This window comes from Colletes gigas, unplaced genomic scaffold, assembly GCF_013123115.1.
Source record: "Colletes gigas isolate AHSC1104 unplaced genomic scaffold, ASM1312311v1 Colletes_gigas_Sc00003, whole genome shotgun sequence".
NCBI classification, from domain to species: Eukaryota; Metazoa; Arthropoda; class Insecta; order Hymenoptera; family Colletidae; genus Colletes; species Colletes gigas.
This window is the reverse complement of record NW_025106632.1, coordinates 9,318,250-9,341,646: the sequence shown is the minus strand read 5'-3', so window position 1 is coordinate 9,341,646 and position 23,397 is coordinate 9,318,250. Positions and strand designations below refer to the sequence as shown.

At 45.6% G+C, this 23,397-nt stretch overlaps 1 protein-coding gene across 1 annotated transcript in view; it reads right to left on the bottom strand.

The window, feature by feature from the left end:
* Positions 1–23,397, bottom strand: part of LOC122404506 (homeobox protein onecut-like) — a 69,707-nt gene that overhangs the window by 6,424 nt on the left and 39,886 nt on the right. Inside the window, exons 3-4 of the mRNA XM_043408510.1 lie at positions 3,054–3,077; positions 2,628–2,743 (exon numbers count right to left, since the gene is read on the bottom strand). Coding sequence (XP_043264445.1) covers positions 2,628–2,743; positions 3,054–3,077 — 140 coding nt within the window. The remainder of the gene's footprint in view (positions 1–2,627; positions 2,744–3,053; positions 3,078–23,397) is intronic.

The following is a 23,397-nucleotide window of genomic DNA, read 5'->3' as shown; positions in this document are numbered from 1 at the left end:
ACTGGTATCCCGTAGACAGAGGCGGCAACCTTCGTTTCGTTGCGTTACACGCGGTGAATTACATTCAGACAGGATATCGATACACGGCTGCGGTTTCTTAAACGTCACCCCGGTGCACGCTCCTTGTGAATTAGATGACACTGAATTCCGAGACTCCACTGAACCCTCTGCACTTAATTTTTCCAATTGAAACCATTTCGTTTCGCGATAAAAATTCTATGCGATTCGAAAGGAAAGCTTGGAAATATCCCACGAATTCGACGGTTGAAAACTTAAACAGCATCGATAGCAAAACACTAATCAACGAGGAAATTAATTACGTCTAGTTTGGCATCGTCGAACGAACGAACTTGAATTCTGTTTTGAATCGAAACGGTTTTCAACTTGTACCGCTTCAGGTATTTACTTGCACTTGGAGCAATTAAATACCTCGTTCCAGCGACTTAATTGAATTTCTTTTTTTTCGCGTAAGTTTTCTAAACGCGTTCACCGATCGGCGTCAAAGATTTTTGTCTATCTTCGCGAGCATACGGGAAGCGAAAAGTGTCGGAGGAAGTTGGAGGTTGGAACAATCGAGCGAAAAATAGAAGCGGAACGCGAGAAAGATCGAGCGACGGCGTTAACTGGGCTAAGGTCAATTCGCGAACTATTTGGCATAGTTCCAAAGAGCCAGCGAATACGCTTCGACTAGATCTTCCCTTCGCCTCGGGAACGTTCACATTATTTCCATATTTATCCTGAAATCGAATCGGAGGAGTCGATCGGCCGGCTCCTGCCAGGACTCCGGTGCATTCAATCTGCTTCGATGAATCTGATTTCCCTCGTGCTTCCGGTGCAATGATCAACGCGACGTTGAAAAACACACGTAGAATAAAATTATTTCTTCGCTTTGTATGCAGTGGCGGACCCCTCCCTCAAGAATTGCCGAATCTTGAAAAAAATTTATTGCGTTCTATGCGCTTGTTCGTGTTTGCCTTTCTTATTTTCGTTGCCTTTTTTATTTGACGTGGCTATGAACCACGCAAATGCATAACGCAAGGAAACGAATGTCGGTTGCAATAATAGGAATGTAAACAATCGTTTGTTGCCAAGCAGGTTTCGACGATTGTAGAATTTTACGCCGGGGAATCGAATGGCCGCGATATCGACGGTTCGCGAGGAGGTATCGAGTGAGCGACCGTGGACGTAAATTCCACGCCGTCATTCCTGAGTTCTTTCGTTGTCTTTTAATGCCTTCTTTAATGACAGGTTCGTCGCAGTTACGGACGCCGATTTGCGAACTATTTGGCATAGTTCCCAACGACATTACCCGACGTATGGTGCCTCGACGTTCAACGGTTACCGAAGAACCTTCCTATTGCAATTTCAATCGTCGTGGAAAGAGAAAGCTAATCGCCCAATAAAGTCAACGGTAGATAAAAACAATCGTTCGACTCTGAAACTACCTTAAGTATAGGCGGTTGAACAAAAAAACTAGGCTTCGATGCGATCTAACGTTATTTTATCCATCGAAAGGAGCTAGAAGTTAGATTCTATTAATAAGGACACTGTCTCTAAGTTAAATTTCGTGAAAATGAAAACGTATCTAGAGCAGGGGCTAAAAACATTTATAATAAGTACGTTTCGTTTGTTATGCGCAGTTTTTGCCTAAAGAAGCTCAAACATCGAACACGGGGCTCTTGGGCTCCAAAAAAAAAAAAATAAGTACTCCTACTCTGTTCTGAAGAAACTCGAACACGGAGTAGCGATCGGGAATTTTCAACTTCCGATTTACTTGGTCGAAGCTCGTCGAAATCATCGAGACGCGCGTGCATCGATACAAAGAAGGGGGGTGGGGTGGGGGGTGGTATGGGGGAAAGCAATCAGACGGGTCGCGTGTCACGTCCGTGATTTTTCGCGTGCACGTGAAGAAAAACGCGCAGATCGAGCGGATGGCAGGCGGCGGGGGGTGGGATTGAGGATTGAGGGTTGAGGGTTGAGGGTTGAGGGTTGAGTTGACCCCCCTCGCGCGTCAACCGGCGACTATCGATCCGTCTTGAATAATTTCGCGGCCGATTCCTTCGCCGCGCGCTCCCCGCGCTTCGATTGCGACTACGATCGCGAGCACTTTCGAGAATGCCCATCGATATTGTCCGTTTCCTCATTAGCGTTCCTGTCGACGTACCAACGGAACAAAAATCCAAACCACCCCTCTATACTCCCACCGCCCTTCCCCAAAAGCTTTTTCCACTTTTAACGATGCCTATTGCCCGTCGATGCCCGCCAGGAATTGGGGAAATTTTATCGGTTGATCCTTTCAATGTTACATTCACCGATGCTGCGGGAATAGGATCCTGTCTTTCATTAACCTTCGAATGGCGGATGGTTTACGGTGGTCATCACGGACTAATACACGCTCGTAAAATTTCCATTTTTCGCGGATTTCAACGCGGAGTTCTGCCACGAAATTTCGTTTATCGTTTACTCGAAAATCTTTTAATCTTTTGGCGGACGCATGTTCGAAGCAAAATACTTCCCATTCGTAAATTTCCAGCGTCCCCCCTTGCACCCCTTTTCCAGGACAATCGAGACGGAACGCGGAGGAGCCGTTATCGATCAAAACGCGAGTTAAGTTATACAAGACTTACTTTAAAAATAGCCTGTAGAGTACGGCGCTGAAGGTCTGTGAAAACCAGGCGCGGTTTCTTGGGGGCGGGCTGTTGGTGTTCTGCCTGGCTCGCCATCTCGTCTTTCCTCTTGCATGCTAAAATTCAAGCCATTCTTTAGTCGATTGCCGGTGAGGACCGACGGAAAGAATACTTAACTACTTTGCCCGTCAAAGAGAGAACGCGAAAAAATGTTATTCGTAAATTCGAAGCCTCCTCGACTACTTTGGCATCGAAGCTAGCGAAAAATCTCGATCCGTTCGATTTTAAACAATTTGAAACGCGAAACGAAAAACGAAAAATGGTTGTTTAGACTGGTCCGCGCGACCCGTGCCCGATAGTTTCGATCAAGACGCCGGCGAAGAAACGAAAGGGAAACGGTTTTCAAGGTAATTTAATCGTACTTACTTCCGCGTTGTGGAATCTGTGCAGCTGAAAGCAGAAAAAAAGACAAATGTGAATCAATGGTGAACCCGTTCGATCGAACGACCGTTTTCAGGGTCGTTTAGCAGAATCTTTTCTTTCTGGTTTCTTACGTATGCTTTTTCGTTTTTTTTTGTTCCGCGAACACATGTACGCAACTCTGTCCGTACGTTCTCGAACAAAAGAAAACAAAAAAGTGATCTCGACTTACAGATACACATTGAGAAATATATATATATGTTCAAGGGCATAAGTAACATGTACACAAGTCACTGGATTAAAAAAAGGGGATTCGGTTGCATACCACGAATATCTCAAAAACTGATATAATACTACTGCTGATAAACATGTCACTAAAGGGTACCAAAAGAGGGCAGGGGCGAGGGGCGGACGTGTGACGATGCAAGAGTGTCAAGAGATGCATTTCCTTGGAGAAGCGAGAGTGGTTTCGGGTGTGTTTTCGTTGGTGTCTCGAGTGAGTGATGTATGCCTTGTTTCGGATCTGAGTGGTATTATGTTTTGTCGAGTATACGTTTTCCCCCTCGTTTTTCTCTTTGTTATTGGAACGCTTCCAACGAACGCGAGAGGTAATTTTTCCACGAAAAACTCTCCACCGACGCGGTCTCCAAACCGAGTCCGCGAGGCTCGGAAAATTACACGCTCCATTACTAATATTTCGGTTTTTCGTCAAAGAATTTCGAATTTCTCGATACTATCGTTCCAAAATCTCCCCAAGCCACCGATTTTCTTACCGAACAATTCTCACACTCTCAATTTTCCAATTGGGAGCATCTCGCGTTTCCGATCTCCCAATCAGAACAATTACCAAATTCTCTACTGTCTGTCGCTCGTGAAAATGAAAAAATATCTATCGATTCCTATTTGCGATTTTCCCCCGGTTGAAATAAAAATTCCCAGACGGGTACTTCGCATCCATTAAAAAAAAAAAGATATAAAATTACAAATGGACCGCGTCCATTTTCCACGAATTTATTTTTTTCCTCCCTACAAAGTGACCGACCGATTCGCGGCTCTTTGAAATAATAACGATCGAGCCGATCGCGACGTTGACTCGAAATTGCAACGTAATCACTGTGGTGGGTACCCTTCCGACGCTGGCGACATAAATGGCGCATAATTGCGGACGAGAGGATTCCAAAAAGGAGGGAAAAAGATAACATTTGCGGCGCGTCCATCGTTTCGCCAGGCTTCAACTCCGATCGAACGATATTAAATTAAATAACTCGTCGATTGTCCCTTTGTGCAGCGTCGATCTCTCCCTCGAACTTGGAAATCGTTTAAACTTTTCGACGATTACTCGCGGAATGGTACGTACAGGTATTCTGGTGTTTCTTTCAAAAATATAATCACTACACTTTTCAAAATACTGTCGTTTTTCCTTTTTCTCGGTTCGATGAAATCTGCTACGTTTCCCGCGACTCTTGGAACTCATTCTCGTATCTGGCACAACGCGAAATTCGATGACCGATAAAGACACGACCTTGAAGCAACATCGACCCCCCGATAGTAGCGATCAAAAGCACGAGGTTCGAGCCGCGTAAACACTCTAAAATATGTATAACGTTGTGTCAAGAACACGCAAGTTTCGAGACGATGTCATTATAGTTCATCGAATTCCTATCGGCAACGATTGCGAATAAAGAAACTCGCGATATGGACGTTGACTGCAGACCGTGAGGAAAGATAGAAACAGACTATAGCGGGAACCGATTTAGGTACACCGACCGCTCGATCCTTTAGATCAGACCTGACAAGTATAACTGAGGCAAGGATGAGAAAGGGGTTCGCTATACCGCTACCTAAGACTTTCTGGTGATCGAGCAGAGCAAACGATCCTAAATAATAAGAGTTTACACGTTAGACAGACAAGGATTGCAGTGCCCTATAGTATGACCAATGTGTGAAAGCTCGATGAAACCCTGGTCAACGATATTATGGCCTACTAGCTATCGTCGTTTGAAACCACTGAAAGGATAAACTGAAAGGATTAATATTTCTAAATATAATATATTCTCAACGACAGGTGGGCAATATTTATTATTTTGGGGGCAGAAAATTCATTCGTTACTCTTTATACTTTTGGAAATAATATTAATTCGGCTAGAGACCAGCCCGACGATCACCAGTGTTAATTTCTGTAATTTCCACGTCTGTCGATAACAAGTTTCCCTGCGAGGATCGATCGCGGAACGTCCCGAGGTTTTAAATCCAGTCGATCCCGATTCTCCCATCGCGAGTCACGATTTTCCATTAACGTCCGCGCGGCGGATGATCGCCCTCCGGGCGATCTTAAAATTCAGCCCACCGACGAGAAATCCTTGGTGAAATAGTTCTCAATTAAAATTTTCTATTCGAGGGTTTTCCGTTGGCCGCCATGAAAATGGAATGCCAAAGCGTGCAAGGGACGAAGACACCCGGAGACCAGGGGGGGGGGGGGCTGAGAGGCGAGGGGGTGGTAAAGGCAATCGCGCGCCATTAGCAAGCGACCGATAACGAATGAAAGGAGGCTCGCGAAAAAAATGGCACCGGCGAACAAGGACATCGAGAGCCAGCCACGGATGCCATTGCAAAAGGGGTTGCAAAGGGACGCTGTGGGTGGTGGACAGCCGGCAGAGACGGAAAATTGACGCGTTCATTATTACCCGTGGAGCTTTCGAACGGGAAAGGTCTGATCGCCGCGACAATCGACTTATGGACACGGACCGTCCTCGTCGTTTCACTTTTTCTCCCTGCCATTCGGTTTTTGATGTTACTTCTTCTCGCTTTACCGACCAAACTGGCCACGAAACGCTCGGTTGTTTCGTACATACCGATTCTAGATATTTCTCGCTGATGGCCGAACCATTAGCTCATCCCACGGTGATCTTTCTTGGATGGACGAGGAACATAGATTGTTGGTTTACGAATCGATCGAAAATTCCTATATATATTTATTATTATTTATAAAATTTGGCCAAACTCTGAGAACCGCTGTAAGAGCAGGTTAACCGAGCTAATCGGTTAACTCGGTTACGCGGGTTACTCTAGGAAACTGAGAACCGAACGAGGTCCGGGGGGTTTAGGGTTAGAGTCCCTGTTTCGTTTCGACGAGCAGCGCGTAAAATGTCACTCGAGCCTGGTGGAATTAATTTCGTGAAGCTATCGAATTTTCGTGGTCGAGAAACGGTAGAGTTTGGTCCGATTCTCCGTGTCTCTGGTTAATAAAAATCTATTCTTGGTCGAGTTAGGAGAATAACAGACTGTCGACAGTGACGATATTCCCGGACAAGTCACGGACAGGGAGGCCGGTGGAGGTATTAAAATTGTCAACCGGAAGAACGGTCGTGTTGTCAGAGATCGGTGTGTATCCGTTGGTGAGCAGAACTCGAAATGGATGCGAAGCAGGAGCCGGATGTCACGGATCGATCGAAGGATTCCAGAAACGGGCAAAGTGGGCCAAATCCAGTCGGGCGCAACCGCGCGATAAAGCATTAACGAGCTCCTAACGTGCGGAATATCTCTGACGCGCGGTGTCGGTGGCCGCGAGCTTTTTCGGAAAATAATCCGGGTGACACTTTGTGCGCCGCGGCCTGAAAAGCCGGCCAGGCCACTCTTTGACGCGAGAGGATCTGCTCGGCCGGAAAAATTTCATCGGCTCCGTCTAATCGAACCGTGTATCGCCGAGGAGACCGGCTATATCGACGACCTCTGCTACAACCAGAGACCTAACACCCACTACGAACCCGTCATTTTAATGCACCACGTACACCTTTCGTTCCTCCTTCATTTTTTACAAGATTCCGACATCTTAACGCGTTCCATGCCGTAAAAACGATCTGGACCATCGAGACCAACCCAGGAAACCGACGTCTAAGAATTATCTATGTCCGTTTCAAACTCTGGCAGCTCGATCGCCCGATATATACGTATCACGAAGTGCCAAAAACGTTCGGAAAATTGAGAAGTCTAAAAATGTGAAAAGTCGATGCGGAAGAATTATTTCCGTGCGTGTTATGACTTAAGGGGTTTATAGCCTGGACACGGGAAAACGAGGACGTATTTGGAAACGTTGCTTTGGCACCTTGCACCATTATTTATATAGATCTTGAAATGCATATGATTCGAATCGAAATGTCGCTATTATTTTCAGACAAAGAGTACAGAGATGGTTACATCTATGAATTAGGATAGAACTAACCTGGAGAAACGTAATAAATTGAACGGAGCTGGCGTGAAAACGGTAAATAACGAAAATCTGGAGGCGAAAAAAGAAGAATCGCGAGAGAGGTTTGGAAATGGAAACCAGAATATGCAGATTTCCAAGGTAGAGAAATCTCGGGGCTATAAAAGTGGAAACTCCATCGAACGGAGACGCGTTGGCATCGGATTCGCGTACGATCCGGCTGTAACACCGGTGGCTAGGTTCGATCAAAAGGAAGTTTGTCAGGGATGCAAGTGCGGCACGTAAACGTCTTGTTCGTATAGGTGGGTCCGGAAATTCCGTCGCAGCCGTCAGCCTTTTCGAATAACTCAAGAATGATTGCGTTTCGGCCGAGGCAACCCGCTGGCGTCACGTGGTTCCAATAGCTTCTGGTATATAATAAAATAATATACGCAGAGAAGGCGGCCGTGCATTTACATGGGCCACGCGATCTCGATACTCTGTTCCTGGCCCTTTCAACCCCCCCACACCGACATCCCTTCCGATACACCGGGTGTGTCCTCGAAGCAGCTTCCTCGTTGGGAATTGGCTAGCCCTTCGCGCCCGTTCGCTTTCCTTCCGTTTTATTTCACTCCTTTCGATGTCGTTTCCTCGCTATTTAATGCGAACCCAATTCTATTCTATTAAATTAATTTTCCCTAATTTCAATCTATATTTATATACAGAGTGTTCCACCCCTGGAAAAAACTTTAGTGGGAGATTCCAAAGGCCAAAATAAGACGAAAATCAGGAATATCAATTTCTTGATTGAGGTTTCGTTAAAAAAATTATTTTCGACTGCGGGGGCCAATTACAATCCTCTTTGGTGAATAGACACACCCTCGAAATCCTACGCACTTTCGAGAAAAAAATTCATTACCGAATATATGATGTCTGACCATAACTGTCTGTTACCCTGAAAATTAAAAAGTTTCAAATAATTCTGAAAAAATTATTTTTGGTTGCGGGCGTCAATTGCAATCATTTTTGGTCAATAAACATACCCTCGAAATCCTACGCATTTTCGAGAAAAAAATTCGTCTAGGTGGACAAATTTTATTAATAATTTTGTTAATAACTTTTTAACGAAACCTTAATCGACGAATTAGTATTCTTGATATTCCATTAAAATTTTTCCCAGGGGTGACCGAACACCCTGTATAGTCCTATCAAATTTTTAGTATCGAAACAATCACCGTTAACATCTATACGTTTCTAAGGATTTTTAGGCAGCTGCCTAATCTCTAAAAAAAGATGACCACTGGAACAATTAATAGTTCGAAGGGACAAACACTGATTCGATTAATTCCATTTTCTTTCAACCCCGTGGGTAGTTGGCGAACGTTTACTTCCGGTATCCCGTTGAATTTCCGCTTGGAATTCTCCGACTTCTTTCTTTGACTCGATTCCTCCGTCGTTATCACGGATTAAACGATATTTTCGCTTATCCTGTTTGCGAAAAGAACTTCTATTTCCAGCAGACTATTTTCCACGATAATCGCTTTTCGTCCAAGTTTGCCCGAATTCGAGGCAACGAAGATTTGTTAATTTACGGGTTGAATGTTTTGTTTTTTTCGCCGATTGTTTATATACATTATCGATACCGATGCTCGATATCGCCGTTTTAAGGAAAATTTCCAGCTGCCAGGAAATTGAATTCCGTTTCATTTCCGTTAATCCATCCGCGGCAATTTCGCGTATTATCTCGATTTTGGAGTTTGTCTAACGCGATTCAACGTTGGACGCTACGTCCCCTCTATTTATAATGCGATTGTCTCTGTCACTGTTGAATGAAAATTTGAAAAATCTGTCGAAATTCGTGCGATCGAACGGACCGAAAATAGGAAATCTTGGTGAGTTAAACTCTGGAAAATGTTTACGTGGACCATTTTACGAACCGTAGCGATAAAACAGAGAACGTCAAGTTTCGAACGACGATAAAGAATTTTGAAAAATAGACTTGAAACGATTTCGAGCACACATTATAGGAGGGCTGGGGGGGGGGGGGTGGTTCGTGCAAGGGTGAACCTCGTCACCGATAGGTTTCCCCCTTTATGCCTGATAGGCTGGCATTCCGATGGAGTCGGTACGCCTCGTTCTCCTTGGATTTTCTCGCTTCGCACAGATTTATGACGACGATTCGATTTTATTGCTTTCTGGCCGAACTCGACGATATTCGCGGTACTCTGCCGCTCGCACCGCGAACTAAACGCCGTTCTTCTTCCGGTTCCTCTCCCTCCGTACGCGTCCCTGCTCCCGCGACGTATTTGCATCTTGTCTCATTCGCTCGCATGCTATTTATTTCGTTTTTTGGTCATCCGGGCTCGTTATCGCGTCCAACGACTCCGAATTTAAATTTATCAAACGTAGTCGAATTTCATTTTGGAAATTAAACATTTCCGATAAATCGTTAACGGTATTTAGGTCAAATTTCCGGCGAGACGTTGCCCCTCGACGAACGACAAAGTACTCGTATAAAAATTTATTTATACTCCGTCTTAGCATTAACACTTCGTTTGGCCGATTCTGCGGAATCGTACGTCCTGTAAATTAATTCGACAAAATCAAAGTCGCGAAAATAAAATAATCGACGCATCGAATGTTCCATTCTCGGAGACCGGAAGCACGTTTGTCAAAATCCAACGAGATATTCGAGAGCCCTGTTCTCGATCGACGCCGAAATTCGTCGCGATTTCTGATCGGTCTTTTTCCCCCCATTGCATAATTAGCGATCGGTGAGTTAATAATTTAATTATCGTCGATGGCTCGTAGCGGTGAGCGCGGACGCTGCAAAAACAAACGCGAGACCGATGGCAACAATAACGAGTAGAGTCTGTCGGGCTCATTATCGATTCATCGAGCCCGGAATTCTACGCGTTTTGACGGACGTTCGCCGGAGGAAATCGGGAGCGGCGGCCGTGTGATTCAATTTTCGAGAAAGTTAATTAGAGCGTCACGCCGTTATCGAGCATTTTTAACGAGCGGTTACATGCGCGATCGCGTTCCTAAAATCTGCTCAAGTGCTCTTTTTCCCCCCAAAAAGAAAAGCACTAGCTCGACGAACAGCGATAGTGAAATTCGGTGACTAACGGAGGAGCTAAAAAATTAACTGCTTTTCGAGTGAGAGTCGAGCCAAAAATCAAACGGAAGATTTCAAACTGGATTACCAAAGGTGGTAGATAACGTTTGCAGTGACTAACTAAAATGATTTGGATGAAACGAACGGAATACGGTAATTAATTGATTTAATAAGGGAGTGGGAGCAGAGACCGTCGCGAAAGAAAACTGACAAGAAATTCGGGCAAAGAAATAAGAAACTCGATGGCTGGCCAACAAACAAGAAATAGAAAATTCGTGACTGTGAAACACGACGTTGGAAATTCGGTAAATTCCAAGGAAACTGTAGGTAATTTGATAACGTCCGTACGAAAAACGGCGGGACGATAACGCGAGACGCGAAACAAAATTTCCCTCGGTTGAAAAGTTCCCGGGGTGCTCTCTCGGTGGCTCGAGTTCGAGATTGCAGTCGGCTTAAAACCCTCCTTTGAACCGATAATCGAGAAATCCGAAATCAAATATTCGTCGAATCGTCGAGCAAGAAATTCATTCGGCCAGCAAATCCACGGACGTTGTTCCATCGATTTGCAGGGACCATCGACCGTTAATGAACTTCTGCCTCGAAAGAATGTTGCATTGCGAATTACGTTAGAGACGACCCCGAGGGGAGCAAATAAACGTTTCGAGATGTAGATTGGCCGCGTCGTGACGCTACGAGACGATCATTTCGATACGTTGTTGCGTGTACCCTCGATGTTTCTGATCTGTTGACCCTCAACCTGTTTCTCACGGATGTAGCAGTGCTCGTTCTGTGAACACGAGAACGTCGGATCAACCTTTTTTCTGGTAATCGTTATTGAGTTTCTATACGAATACATAAATACGAGTTTTTTCATGCTTATTGCAGAGCTGAAATTCGCAGGACCCTGTAAATACGAGGGTGACCCAAATATCAAGTAGACTTTTACCAACGGAAGATTATAACTTCTGCACACCTTTGCAACGAAATTGGCTGGACATTAAACAAACTCGTAGAGTGGATGCTAATCACGTTTCTCCATTAATGACGATTACTCGATCCAAATGAATGGATCCAAGACTTCTGGAACGGAGTACGACTTGGTGCAAGTAGAAGTAGCGAGTAATGGTCAGACGCGGCGGGCAAATTTAAATTTAATTATCTTGGAAACGAAGCAAACGTCTCGCTACACTTTCGAGGTTGTTTTCACGTACAATCACCACCTTCCCGGTTGTAGGATGATCACTTGGACACCCTGTACAGGCCCCACGCGTTACTTAACTCTGACTTGCAGGATATTTAAAGGAAAAGATTCAGGTTAAATCACGTGCGTACAGTAATCGCTACATTACAGTAACAAATTTCTATTCACGTCTTTCTTTGTGAAATTATACGTAAAACACCCACTACGAGTGCCCAGTTATCGAATCGCCTTGTACACGACTGTTGTACAAACAGAAAATGTAATTTAAATATGTTAGTTTGGAGAATTTCATGAATCGTTTCCTTCGACGAATAGGTTGATAACGGCGACGAAGTTTACCCGATAATGTCCGACGTTCGCCAGGAACCGTCGATCAATGTTAAAACGCACCAACGATACACGTTTTTAAATAATTCGAGAAACAGGTCGAGCGTCAGCGACATAATGTAGGTTACGCCTGTAATGTGCGACTTCTTTCCAACGGGCTGAACATTCATGCTTTGTTTTACAAGGTATCGACTAACAATACTGGTATCTGGTTGATTAAGGGCGTGGGCAGGGGTTAAATGGGGTAGGGGGCAAATACTACCTGCAAATGGGGCCTAAAAATTAATATCTAAGTAAACGGGCACTCTCTGTATTACGGTGGATTCTAAAAGTGGGATTTATCTGGCGGGGGATGGTCGGCTCGCAGCAAAATGCTCACGTTCAATAAGACAGCATTCGAGCCCGAACGCTGGCGAAACTTTTACCCGTTCCGATCCAAATCGCGACGATATATCCTCCTCGCTTCGAGCAAGACGAACTCGATGGCGGGGATCTTCTTAAACGATCCCCCGGAATCTTAAACCGTTTCACCGATAGCTGTTCGAGCAGTACGCGAATTTGACAGGTGCCTGCGAAAATAGAACTACCGAACGGCTAAATCTCTTCGTTTCGATCGATCGAGTGGAAATATTTCGCCAGCTTTCGGGGTGACAAGTCGTCTAAACATCACTCATTTTTTCCCCGTGTACGTCTTCGTGTCGTTTTTCTAAGGACAAAGACGCGAGAGACAGAGAGGAGCGCCGGAAACGGGGGCGTGTACGTTGTCCCTCGTCCCCGTTTCCACGCCGAGGAATTTAGCAAGCAAGCAGGCAAGCAAACTTTCGTCTGTCGTCGTCGAATTTGTACGAAAGGATCGCCGTGTAACTAGGGTGTCCTGTACTTTCTTTTATCCGTTATCTCCGTTTTCCCTCTATCTCGTCGAATTTTCGTACTCAGAAACGTACGGCGTCGTTCGTCGCGTATTCACGCGTCCATCGATCAATTTTGCATCACGCCAGATCGAATCGACTCTTCGCTAGATCTTTTTCACTTTCTGGTTAGTTTTTTTTCCAATCACGGTCAGCGGACTCGGAGGGCGAGAAACGCGAAAGAATTCGGGGACACCCTATTGTGTGACCCACGCGGCGAGACTAGTCTTTCTTAGCTACGATGCTGGGATCTGGATCGTTCGATCGACACCAGAGGTTCTTCGTTTATATCCAATATGGCAACACGTTCCGGAAATTCTTCAGCCAACGTGTTGATAATAGCAACGTCTTCCGCGAAGCAATTGCAATTACTCACGTTTGAAAGCAAATTAACGTCATAGTTTTCAAATTTCGATCGAAAAAAAAAAATGGAACGCGATGGCAGCAACGTTGTACGCTTCCAGCCAGCACCGTTCTGAAATAGTCTCGCCCCATTCTACCCTGTTCCTCGAAGTTTTGCGCTCCGATCGGACCACCCTCGACGTTCCTCGACCGCGCCGGAGAACAGACTCGAAGACGCAGAACGGAGGGGAAATTCTTCGTTCATGTCGCTCGAATTACATAGTAATAATAATTATAATAATAATATGTATATATATATATATATATATATATATTTATAGAATATATATATACGTTGGCCATGCAATATGCTACTGTACATATATATAGAGACTTGAGATAGCCCGGTGGCGTTTTATTGAGAAATTTGTCTCTTCCTCAACGATTTACTGGCGCACCGTGTATCATCCCCCCTCTTTTTGCTTTAATCTCTCTCTCCCTACTCGTTCCTCTCGCATTATCTTTCCTATTTATTTCTATTCTCTCGATTCTCATCGATCTTGTACGTCTTTGTCTCGTTTTCGCTATCATTCGTTCATTTGTGGTCTCAATTTCGTATTTTTCCAAACTCCACGAGCTTTCGCGCGACCCTAATTTATCATTGCGCGCTCGAGGTGTGGACAAGGGGTGTTTCGGTGGTTCTCCCTCTCTTTTGCCGATGTACTTCGAGCTACCGGCGAAAGTACTCGCAATTCTCTTCAACGTAGTGTTCACAGTTTTCATCAGTATAGAATTACACGGATAAAAAAAAAAAGAAGAGTCCGTACATTTAAGAGCGTATACAAAATTAATTATATTTTTTATACTCTGGTATACACCATTAATGTTACAAACCCAGTTTTTTTACCATTGTTCTGTACGGACGTCGCGCTAATGAACGCTTCTTCCTATCATGTAAAATCGAAAATACGATGGTAGTCTACGTGTAACACGGCGTATATTAAAATTTGCGCCGGTAAGTTTCTATCGGAATAGTCGAATTTATTTTGGTCGTTAAAATACGCGGCTAATAAGGGGAACAGAGGAAGGTATGGGAGAATGAAAACCGAGAACAAGTGCACCGCGTCAAAGAGGAGAAAAAACTCGACGAGACCGTCGCCGCGAATTCTCGACGAGTTGTTCGAAATACATCGGCAATTCGAGCGCAATACTCGTATCTTCCACTCTGCGAGGGTCGCTGAAAGGCAACTTTCAACCCTACATCGCGGGGCTCCTTCGTTAGCTACGAAACGATCCGGGAAGAGAACAATCGACGAGAAACCGGTCCCGATGCTTAATCAACTCTTCAACTGGAAATCGGATTTATAGTTTTATTTCAGACGCGGCCAAGTTTAATCAAACGGAACCATTCCCCGGGGTTTGAAAATTTCTCTAAAGTGCAATTTTCGAACGAGCCGGTGCGACATAAAATACTTGCTGGGAGCACAGTTTCGTGGCCGAGAAAAATAAAAAACATTTTAATCCTTTGCCCTCCGCAAGTTTCATTTATGGTAACGCAAAATGAATTCACGTAAAAGAAATCGCTTTGATCTTGTTAATTTATCGTGAAAGTAATTCAAAAATTGAAAATTTCATAATCAACGTGATAATTGAATTCTGTTTGCAAAGGCCTGGTAAAAAAGAAAGAAAAATGTCGCGGGACAAGGGTGTCGGGGGTGAAAATCGAACAACGATATTTTGCTCGAAATGGAAGGAGCGTGAGCTCAGAACGCGAACACGGAGTCGAAAACACGCGGTGGTTTTCTTGCAGAATGGAAGACAGCGGCGTTAAAAAAAGCCCCCTTGCCTACGTGGCTTCCAAAAGGGTGGCTCGTAGACTGGAGTGCCGGTCGAGAGGGTGACTCGTATCATCAGCGAGGCCGGCGCGCACAATACGTTGGCTTAAATTCAGCGAGAGTAGGGAATCGCGAAAGGGACAGTTTTCCCACCGTCGAAAGGAAACTCGCGCCTTTCCGTAACAGTCGCAATTAGGCAATTTGGAAATGATTTCGCGCGCCACCCTTTTGTCGAACTCGCCTCGGTTCAGGACGTCCCACGTTTTCCACTTTTTAATCGTTGAAGTTTCCCTGCTATCTATTTCTCGACTAACGCGTTAAACTGAAAGCAGAAATTATACAGGGACGTGAATCATTTACAGTACTTGGAAACGATAAAATATTTTTTTTAAAAATTGATTGTTATTTGTTGACGTTTGTCGCAATCCTGGAAAGATCCAAGGTCGATCGATGGGAAATAATTTCGTGATCCCTTGAATGTGTTTCGGGCGACGCATGGGAAAGTCCTGGCACCGAGAATCGAGCATTCCACCTACCCTCTCGCGCCTAAATCCGGTTAATCTGCCTGTCCAATTTGTCCAGTGTAATTTTATTATCCGATTGGCAGCTGGTTTCGAATTTAGAGTGCGGCTACTTGGTAGTGATTTCGGTACCCCAAAGTAAGTAGAACGAACGATAGTTCGGCACGCGGATGTCGTTAGTCCATTCTTTGCCCCTCTTTCACTTCCCCGACCTTTACGCGCGAAAAAGTACATCGATCCTCCTAACTTCTTCGCCGTTCCGATACCAAACAGAACATTTTTAACTTCCCGTCAAAGTATGCAAAGGGTTTAAACTGAAATGATAATCCAATAATTCTTGCACATCGTCTCTAATTTACTTTGATATAGATTGTTACTATGTGTTACAAGTACGAGACAAAGGGATATTTCGTATAATGAAAATCGCGTAAGATTCGGGAACGGAAGGTCGTCGAAAGCTTCTTGGTAACGTAGTTAGCAAAACATTTACAGATCCGCGTGTATCAACGATAACGTTGTTGCCAGTTTCTGGGTCATTGGCGTGGTATGTACTTTTTCGCGTGTAAGAGTCGCGTTAGCTGCTCACGGTGGTCGATCGTTCGTCCCTCGACTTGGAGGTAATATTCGAAGCCAATTAGAATAGAGACGAGGCCTCGTCGATCAGGTCGCTTCTGCGATTCACCGTGCACCCGACGTTCGAGCATCCTCCTCCCCTCTACGAGGAACTAATCGAGGACTCACGCGTACTCCATCGCGTTACTCAACTTCGGTATCGATCGGGATTCTACGCACGGGCGAGCTCTCGATCTTCCTTGCCCCGACTGGAAACCTTGGCGATCGAACTTCGTCACGAGAACGCACCGAACGGGTAAAACAAACCGAAAATCGAATTAACCCTTTGAGTTTTCTTGCAAAAAATCCCCCAAAAAACTTAAAAAATTGACGCAACATCGATGGCTACATCGAGCTCCTTGGAATTTAATTATGTTTTTGATTAAAAAGACGAAGTCGTTATTTTCCAGTCGTCGGAAGATCTCGAGCGATCGAATAGACAGTTTCGTGTGTAAAAAATATGGAGCAGCTTTTCTATAAAATTTCACCGGTCTCTTGGTCGTGTACGCGAACAGAGACGGATGAAAACGTCGAGAGATCGCGTCACCCGCGACAATCTGATCATCGCCGATCGATACTTGGAGTAGCTTCGACGTTTCCCCGACAGACGTTGCGTTTGGAAGAACGTTCGAGCGTAGCGCAGCAAGAGAATCGCGTAAAACAGGAAACGGCTCGAGGAGAAAATCGTAGAGGCTCGTGGGACCGAGGCCGTCCGCCATTATGGTCGCAACGGGGTCAAGGTCGTGTCATTTTAACGCCACTAGATCGATTCATCGCCCCTGCATTGGCCTCCCGCTATTCGGTTACCGGACAGAGAACCAAATTTTCCTCTTTATCCTCGTTTCGCGCGCCGACTCGACGTCAGTCATCTATCATTTAGACCTACTAACGTTTCATTCGTATCGAATCATTTACGTTTTAATCCTCAAATTCTTTGATTCGGGTTAAGATGTTCCTGATATACAAATATATAGATTCTCAGCCTCGATGCTGTTATTAATAATTAGATCGATTCCCTTCGTGTGCGTTTAAAAAAGAAGAAAATTTCAAGATGGATAAATACAAACTTAACTCGTTTTAAAATGGTGGCGTATGGCGAGAATGAAAAACGTACTTAAATGGATTACTGTGCGATTTACGCAATTACAACAAGGTTTGAACACACAAAATGTTTGATATCAAGGGATTCTGTCCCGCGTTCCTCGAGCACCGTCTCCTGTTCCATTTTTCTGTCGATTTTGACCATTATCGTGCCACGGGATCGCAGAACCGTCGTATCGCGTTTTTCCCGCCTCGATTCTCGTTCGTCTCCCGCTTTTCGCTTTTTCCTAACCTTCCCCCTCTCCCGCCCATTCCCCGCCCTCCCTCCCCGCCCCCCCCCTCCCCTCCGTCCGTGCGTACTTTTTTCCGTCTTTTCATATCACTTTTTCTCGCTGTTTGTTTTTATTTCTCTCCCTCTATCGCTCTCTTTTGATTTTCTCTCGATTTCTCTTCACTGTTCGTATTATCACCTCGACAACCGCGACTCGAGCGGCTTCTCAATAAAATGCCTCCGTACGTGTCACTTGTCAGGCTTTGTACCTTCTTGTTTTCTCTTTTTCGCTTTCGAGAAATATACATACACGAGAATGGTGATTGGTCGGATGTGGTTTTCCTTCTTCTTTTTCCTTACATGTTCGTTAGCATGTCTGTGCCGTGTGTGTACGTGCGTGCGTGTATGTTTGTCACGTGTGTATCTCTGTGTGCGTGTACGTGTATGTGGCGAGACTGTCTTTTGTTCGTGTTGTTTGGTCGCTGTTCTCTTTCCAATCTAAAGCTTACGTTCAAAGAAGCGGCAGCAAAAATACGGTGTACAGACACGTGTATTTGCGTGTGTGTGTGTGTCTGTGTGTTGCGAACGAGTATACAGAGGCCATGGTCGTGTGTATACGTGTACGGAGATTATAAATAATATTACGGTTCATACAGGTACAGCGAACGTGCATGGAATTGTACTGTACTTGTTTCTGTTCTGTACGATTCTCTCTCCTTTTTTTGTTCGATTGTTCCGTGCCGCGGGTGTACGCGTGTACGTGTGTGGGTGCGTTTCAACGAAACCGTTGTTTTCGAACCGTACTGTTTTCGGCGGCGAAACAAGGGAAAACGAAACTTGTTGCTAAAAGGAACACCGCTGTCGGACTCCCGCCTCGCAACTAATTTCTTCTCTCTCGGTACGCAGATTTCCTCTTACGAATTCACGTGCCACGGCAGCGCGGTTTTTGCTGGATCCTTCCTCTCTCTTTCGAGAAACATACCCGGGAAGATCCAGCACTGTCGTCAAAAAGAAAACTTTCCCGCGAAAAAGGAGACACGATTCAACGTGGAATGAAAATTTCCAAAATTCACGATCGTTCTCCCAAGGTGAAAGATTCGATCGTGATTAAAAATGTAATTAGAAACGATACGCGAAGGTCGAAGCGTCGATTTCGCGCGGATCCGATCGAGCAAAGCCCGAGAGTCTCACGCGATCGACGACAAGGGTACGAGCGTCGCGACGCACCTGAACGAAGATGTCCTGCGACCGAGGCCTGCAATCGCAGGACATCCATTGCTTCGGGCGCGAGCGACTGCCGCGATCCTTGACGATCTCGATCGATCCCCGCGAGATCTCGAGCAGGGAACGAGGCTCCGTCCAACGACCGACGCAGCGTACGTCTGCGTCGTCCGCGACTCTTTCCCTCGTTCCTCATCGAAATCGACGCCTGCGACGTCCAAATGAAAACCGCGCGCTAAATGGCGACATCAGCGTGAAGAAAACGCGCGCAAAAAGGTACGAAAGACGAGGAACCGCGCTGACCGTAGGCTGAACAAGCGAAGACCGCTCGAGCGGGGAACAGCGATCCTCGAGGATTTCATTGAGATTTAGTTGGTTCGTGCAGATCTCGCGACCGACAGAAGGGACGCAGCGACGTCCACGGCGTCGAATCGTCGAAAACGGCGTACTTGGATCGATCCACGGACGTGGTGTTTCGTTCAGTGTGTCGGGGTTTATCGACCGGTCGAGTTCTTCGGGTTGGCCGACGAACTCGACGCGTTCGGAGAAATTGAGTCACTGGAACCGACGGTTGCTTCGACGGTTTAATGGCGTTTTGATACCCCGCGCGTTGCCCGACTCGGTGTATCGCGAGCCGATACTCGACGGCAAGTGGAAAAGCGATCGGTTGATTCCTCCCGGTGCTTGCTTACCAAACTTTCACAGATATCGGGGACGCGAAGCTTTTTCGAACTACCCCAATGATCCAAGTTGTTGCAGTTTTCTCGGAGGCCCTTGCTGTGAAAGTCCTGTCCATTTTGGAAAATTATTCGGATAGTTGTAACAAGATTATTCTATAAATGCTCCGATTTCGAAAAAATGCCACAAGTTTATCGCGACGAAACTTTGTTCGAACCGGATAATAGAAATCGACCTTTGCAAGTTCCAACCTCGGCTCTCTTTTCGCATATCCCGTTGCGTTTGTACGAAAAGCGCGTGGGACTGATTATAACAAAATAATATTTCTGGCTTAAGTTATTACTCTCGCGTGCCGTGCGCAAACTCGATTGACGTTTATCGCGGGAACCGTCGAACTTTTCAACTTAATTATAGTAACACGCGGCGATTTTAAAGTCGATATACTTCAACCCGCGTTTTCGCTTCAAAGAGCGCCAACGAAACCGAACAATGTTCCCAAAAGGACAGATCTTGCATCAAGTCCTTCGACAACGTTTGCAAGAATTTGGTTGCAGAAAGGAAACTTGGTTTGTCTTTTCATACAAATCGTCCGATCGTCTTGTAAATAGGATTGTTTTTAATTTAGAAAGGATGTAGGATTTAGGAAGTCGGTCCAAGACGAACCTTCGGAGCAACTTTTCCAAGGACCCTTTTTAGTTCCGAAATTTGATATTTTTCGAGGATTTCGAATCGACGAGGACTCTCTTCGGGCACCTTCTTCGTAGAATTCTCGGCGAGAACTGCACGAAAACTGCTTTAAAAGTCGAGGGAGATACGAAATCGATCGCGACTCGCTCCACCAACGACTGCATGGATATCCGGTGGGACGAAACGAAAGAGAAAAAAAAACGAAAAGTAGCCCGCACGAGCTGTCGGCGACGCTCGTAACGAAAATAACTAATAAAGCGCAACCGCGAGGAGTCGATCGATCGATCCATTCGCCGTTCGTGTAATTGGAAAATCAATATCGAGGCTGACCGGGGCCGAACGGAAAGAAGAAGTGGCGGGAAGTGTTGTGCCGCTTCCGGTCGACGCGAATTTCCTCGGGAACCTCTCTGGTTGGTACGAAACGTTGGAAAAGGGCTCTCCTTTCCTTCGCGAGAGACACCGTCGGACGAGACCTTTCGTGGTTTCTATTAATTAGATATTGCCGACTAGTTTCAACTTCCAAGGGCCAACGTTGCTCTTCTTCTCGACTTGAACTCGGTCAAAAATGGTTGTAGCTCGTTCTTCAAAGTCCAATAAGAAGATGTCGAAGCTCCTTCGGAATTGAAACAGTTATGAGAACCGAATAAATCCAGAACAATTTTGTCGGTTTTCGTAACTGTTTCGAGAACCGAAACCAATGGTAGAAATTGGTGCACCGATCGGGATCCAGGGAGAAGTCGAACGGGAAAATCTGGCAACGAAAACGATGAATCGTCGTCGGAGCTTTGGCAGTCGAGATTCTCGAGTCGTTGCATAAAATCCCTCGTCGAATGTTCTCCGTGGATAGCGAGCCCCGTCGACGCACCTAATTCGCGAGCCGTGTTCTCTTGGAATTCTTCCGTGACTCGAACAATCGTCGAACTCGAGAAGACTCGCGATCCTCCTCGACGAAAGGACACCGTTCTCCAAAGCGTCTCGTTTCTCGAGCCAGCGAGTTCCCCATTGGCTCTCGCGTCGATCGATCGGCCGCGGCAAGGTATACGCGAACCGCGAGATAATATATGTATGTACGTGTGTCCTGTGGTACGCAGAATGTCCGTGTACAAGGTGTGTGTGTAACGCGTACAGAGAATGTATATGTACGTGTGTATATGTGTGTATGTGTATATATATATATATACGGATATATATATAAAGGCAAGGTCAAAGGTCAACGTACGTCTCGATCCATTACAACAATGTCATAATATGTGTAGTATATAATATATATATATATATCTGGTTGAGAACAGTGTAGTTATCATAGGTGGAATTAGTTACGAAACACCGAAACTGAGAGACTCACAAGCAGGAAGAGGAGGGTGTTTTCCTTCGTTTAGAGTTGACCGATCTCACGTTAACATTGCGCATCTGGTAGTCTGCAATGCAAAACACACTTTGGTAGGGTCAGGGACGGACGACGGCCTTTCGAGGTGACGAGAAACGAAAAGCAACTTTTATTTCTCTCATTTATATATCATTTTAACTTTATACACACACGAGCACTATCTTTTGTATTCCAAACACGTTCGCCAAATAATAGCTGGCTCTCTAAACGCTTCCTGTAACTCTCTTTTTCTCTGCGTCGACCGATCAATTTCTTTGTCTCTATCTCTCACGCTATCATCTCTGTCTCTTAGGTCAGGGGCGGTGCGTGCTACAACCCCCCTCTTTGATTTATTTATTTGTAATTCTTTTTTTTTATTTTTTTTTTCTGTAAAACCATTCGCACCCCTGTCGCAAGCCGTCGTCTGTGTTTTCCGTGTTCGTTGCCTAGGCAGGGCCGGAGTCGGCAGTCGCGTCCAGACTTCGGGAGCGACTCGCGATTCGACATACTCGACGGCGGCGGGCGGTCCGTGTCGCGGCGTTTTAAATTCATCGAAGCGGCCGCGACCTTCACCGACTCCAACCCCTCGAATTTCGGACGGGAACGCCGACCAATTCGGACGCCGAGAGTAACTTTCAGCCCGATATTCCTCGACGATGGAAATTCGTGCTGCCACGCCAGCCCGTGACTCGGAAATACCGGCTAAAAATCCTCGTCCCGAGTTTTCGATCGTTCCGGAACATCTCCAGGGGGAGGGGCTCCTCCACTTACCAATCACGAGACACTTTCAAAATAAGAACTGTCGATAATCGTTCGAGAAACTTACAAAGCGAACTGCACTCGCGTATAAAGGGTGATTCAACGAGATTCGATTCGGTGTACTCGAGAACGTATTAAGCCACACGAAAACTAAAACTTTCCGTGGAAATTGATTCGCATTACATTTTCATGCGAGGCGTCACGAGAGCGAAATAGTTTTTATTCGCACGGGCGTAGGTTTGCGGAGCGCGTTGAGCTCAGAGTGACGCAGTATGCTTTGCATCGGAATGCAGTTTCGTATAGACTTTATTAATTATCGTTGTGCAAAAATTTATCACAATTTCTCGAACTTTGGCGTTACCCTGGGCACAAAGTACACACTACATCCGTGTCAGCAATCCCGGGATATATTCTATTTATTTTGAACGACCCTCTATACTTTCTACCAACGTAGGAACGTTCGCGACGCGTGTTTGGAGGATTCTGGCCCCCTCCCCGTTTCACGAGACTGCCCGACTCGAAAGCTGACCGTTAAAAAAAAAAATATGTAAACCGGAATAAGGGAGTCGCGCGAGAGGGTGCGACGATCCGTTCGCCGAAAAACGAGACGCTCCCCTTGTTTTTTTCCCCGATCGAGTCGCTCTCTTACGAAAGGGTGCCGACTACGAATAGAAGAGTCCACTCTAAATTCGAAACGAAACGAACGGGGCTGAATTTGCGCGGGCAAAGGGACGGACGAGGGACACGCGTTGGATCCCTCGGTACCCGCCGACCGGCTCTCGTGATTCTCTTGTACTCTTTGCTCGTCCGTTTATTTCGATTTTGCTCCATTTCTTCGCTCTCAGTCTCTCCGTATCTTTGTCTGTTCTCTGTTTCTCCCGTCGAGGAATTTCCCTCCTCTCGACTAGTCGGGGCGTCGAAAACGGAAGATTGCGAACGCGGCTTCGGCGGGGATTCGCGAACGAAAGCAACGATTATCGTTTAGTAACATTTTTCGACCGCGTTCCGCTTTTCTCTCTTCGGTCCGGTTTCGTTCGTCTTTCGCCGGTCGATCCAGCCGCTCGATTCTCGATGAAACACTTCGCAGAACCTCGGCGCCATACCAAATCCTCCAATTTTACTACTTACGATACCCTACGTATCCCCAAGGTTTAAACATTTCTTTAATTTCTAGATTGAGGAAATATATAATTTCTGCTAATTATCTTCAACGGAAACAAGTAAAACGAGACACAGTGTACAGAGGTTTGTCAGAGTGTAGCGTACTGCCGCCGAGGTTC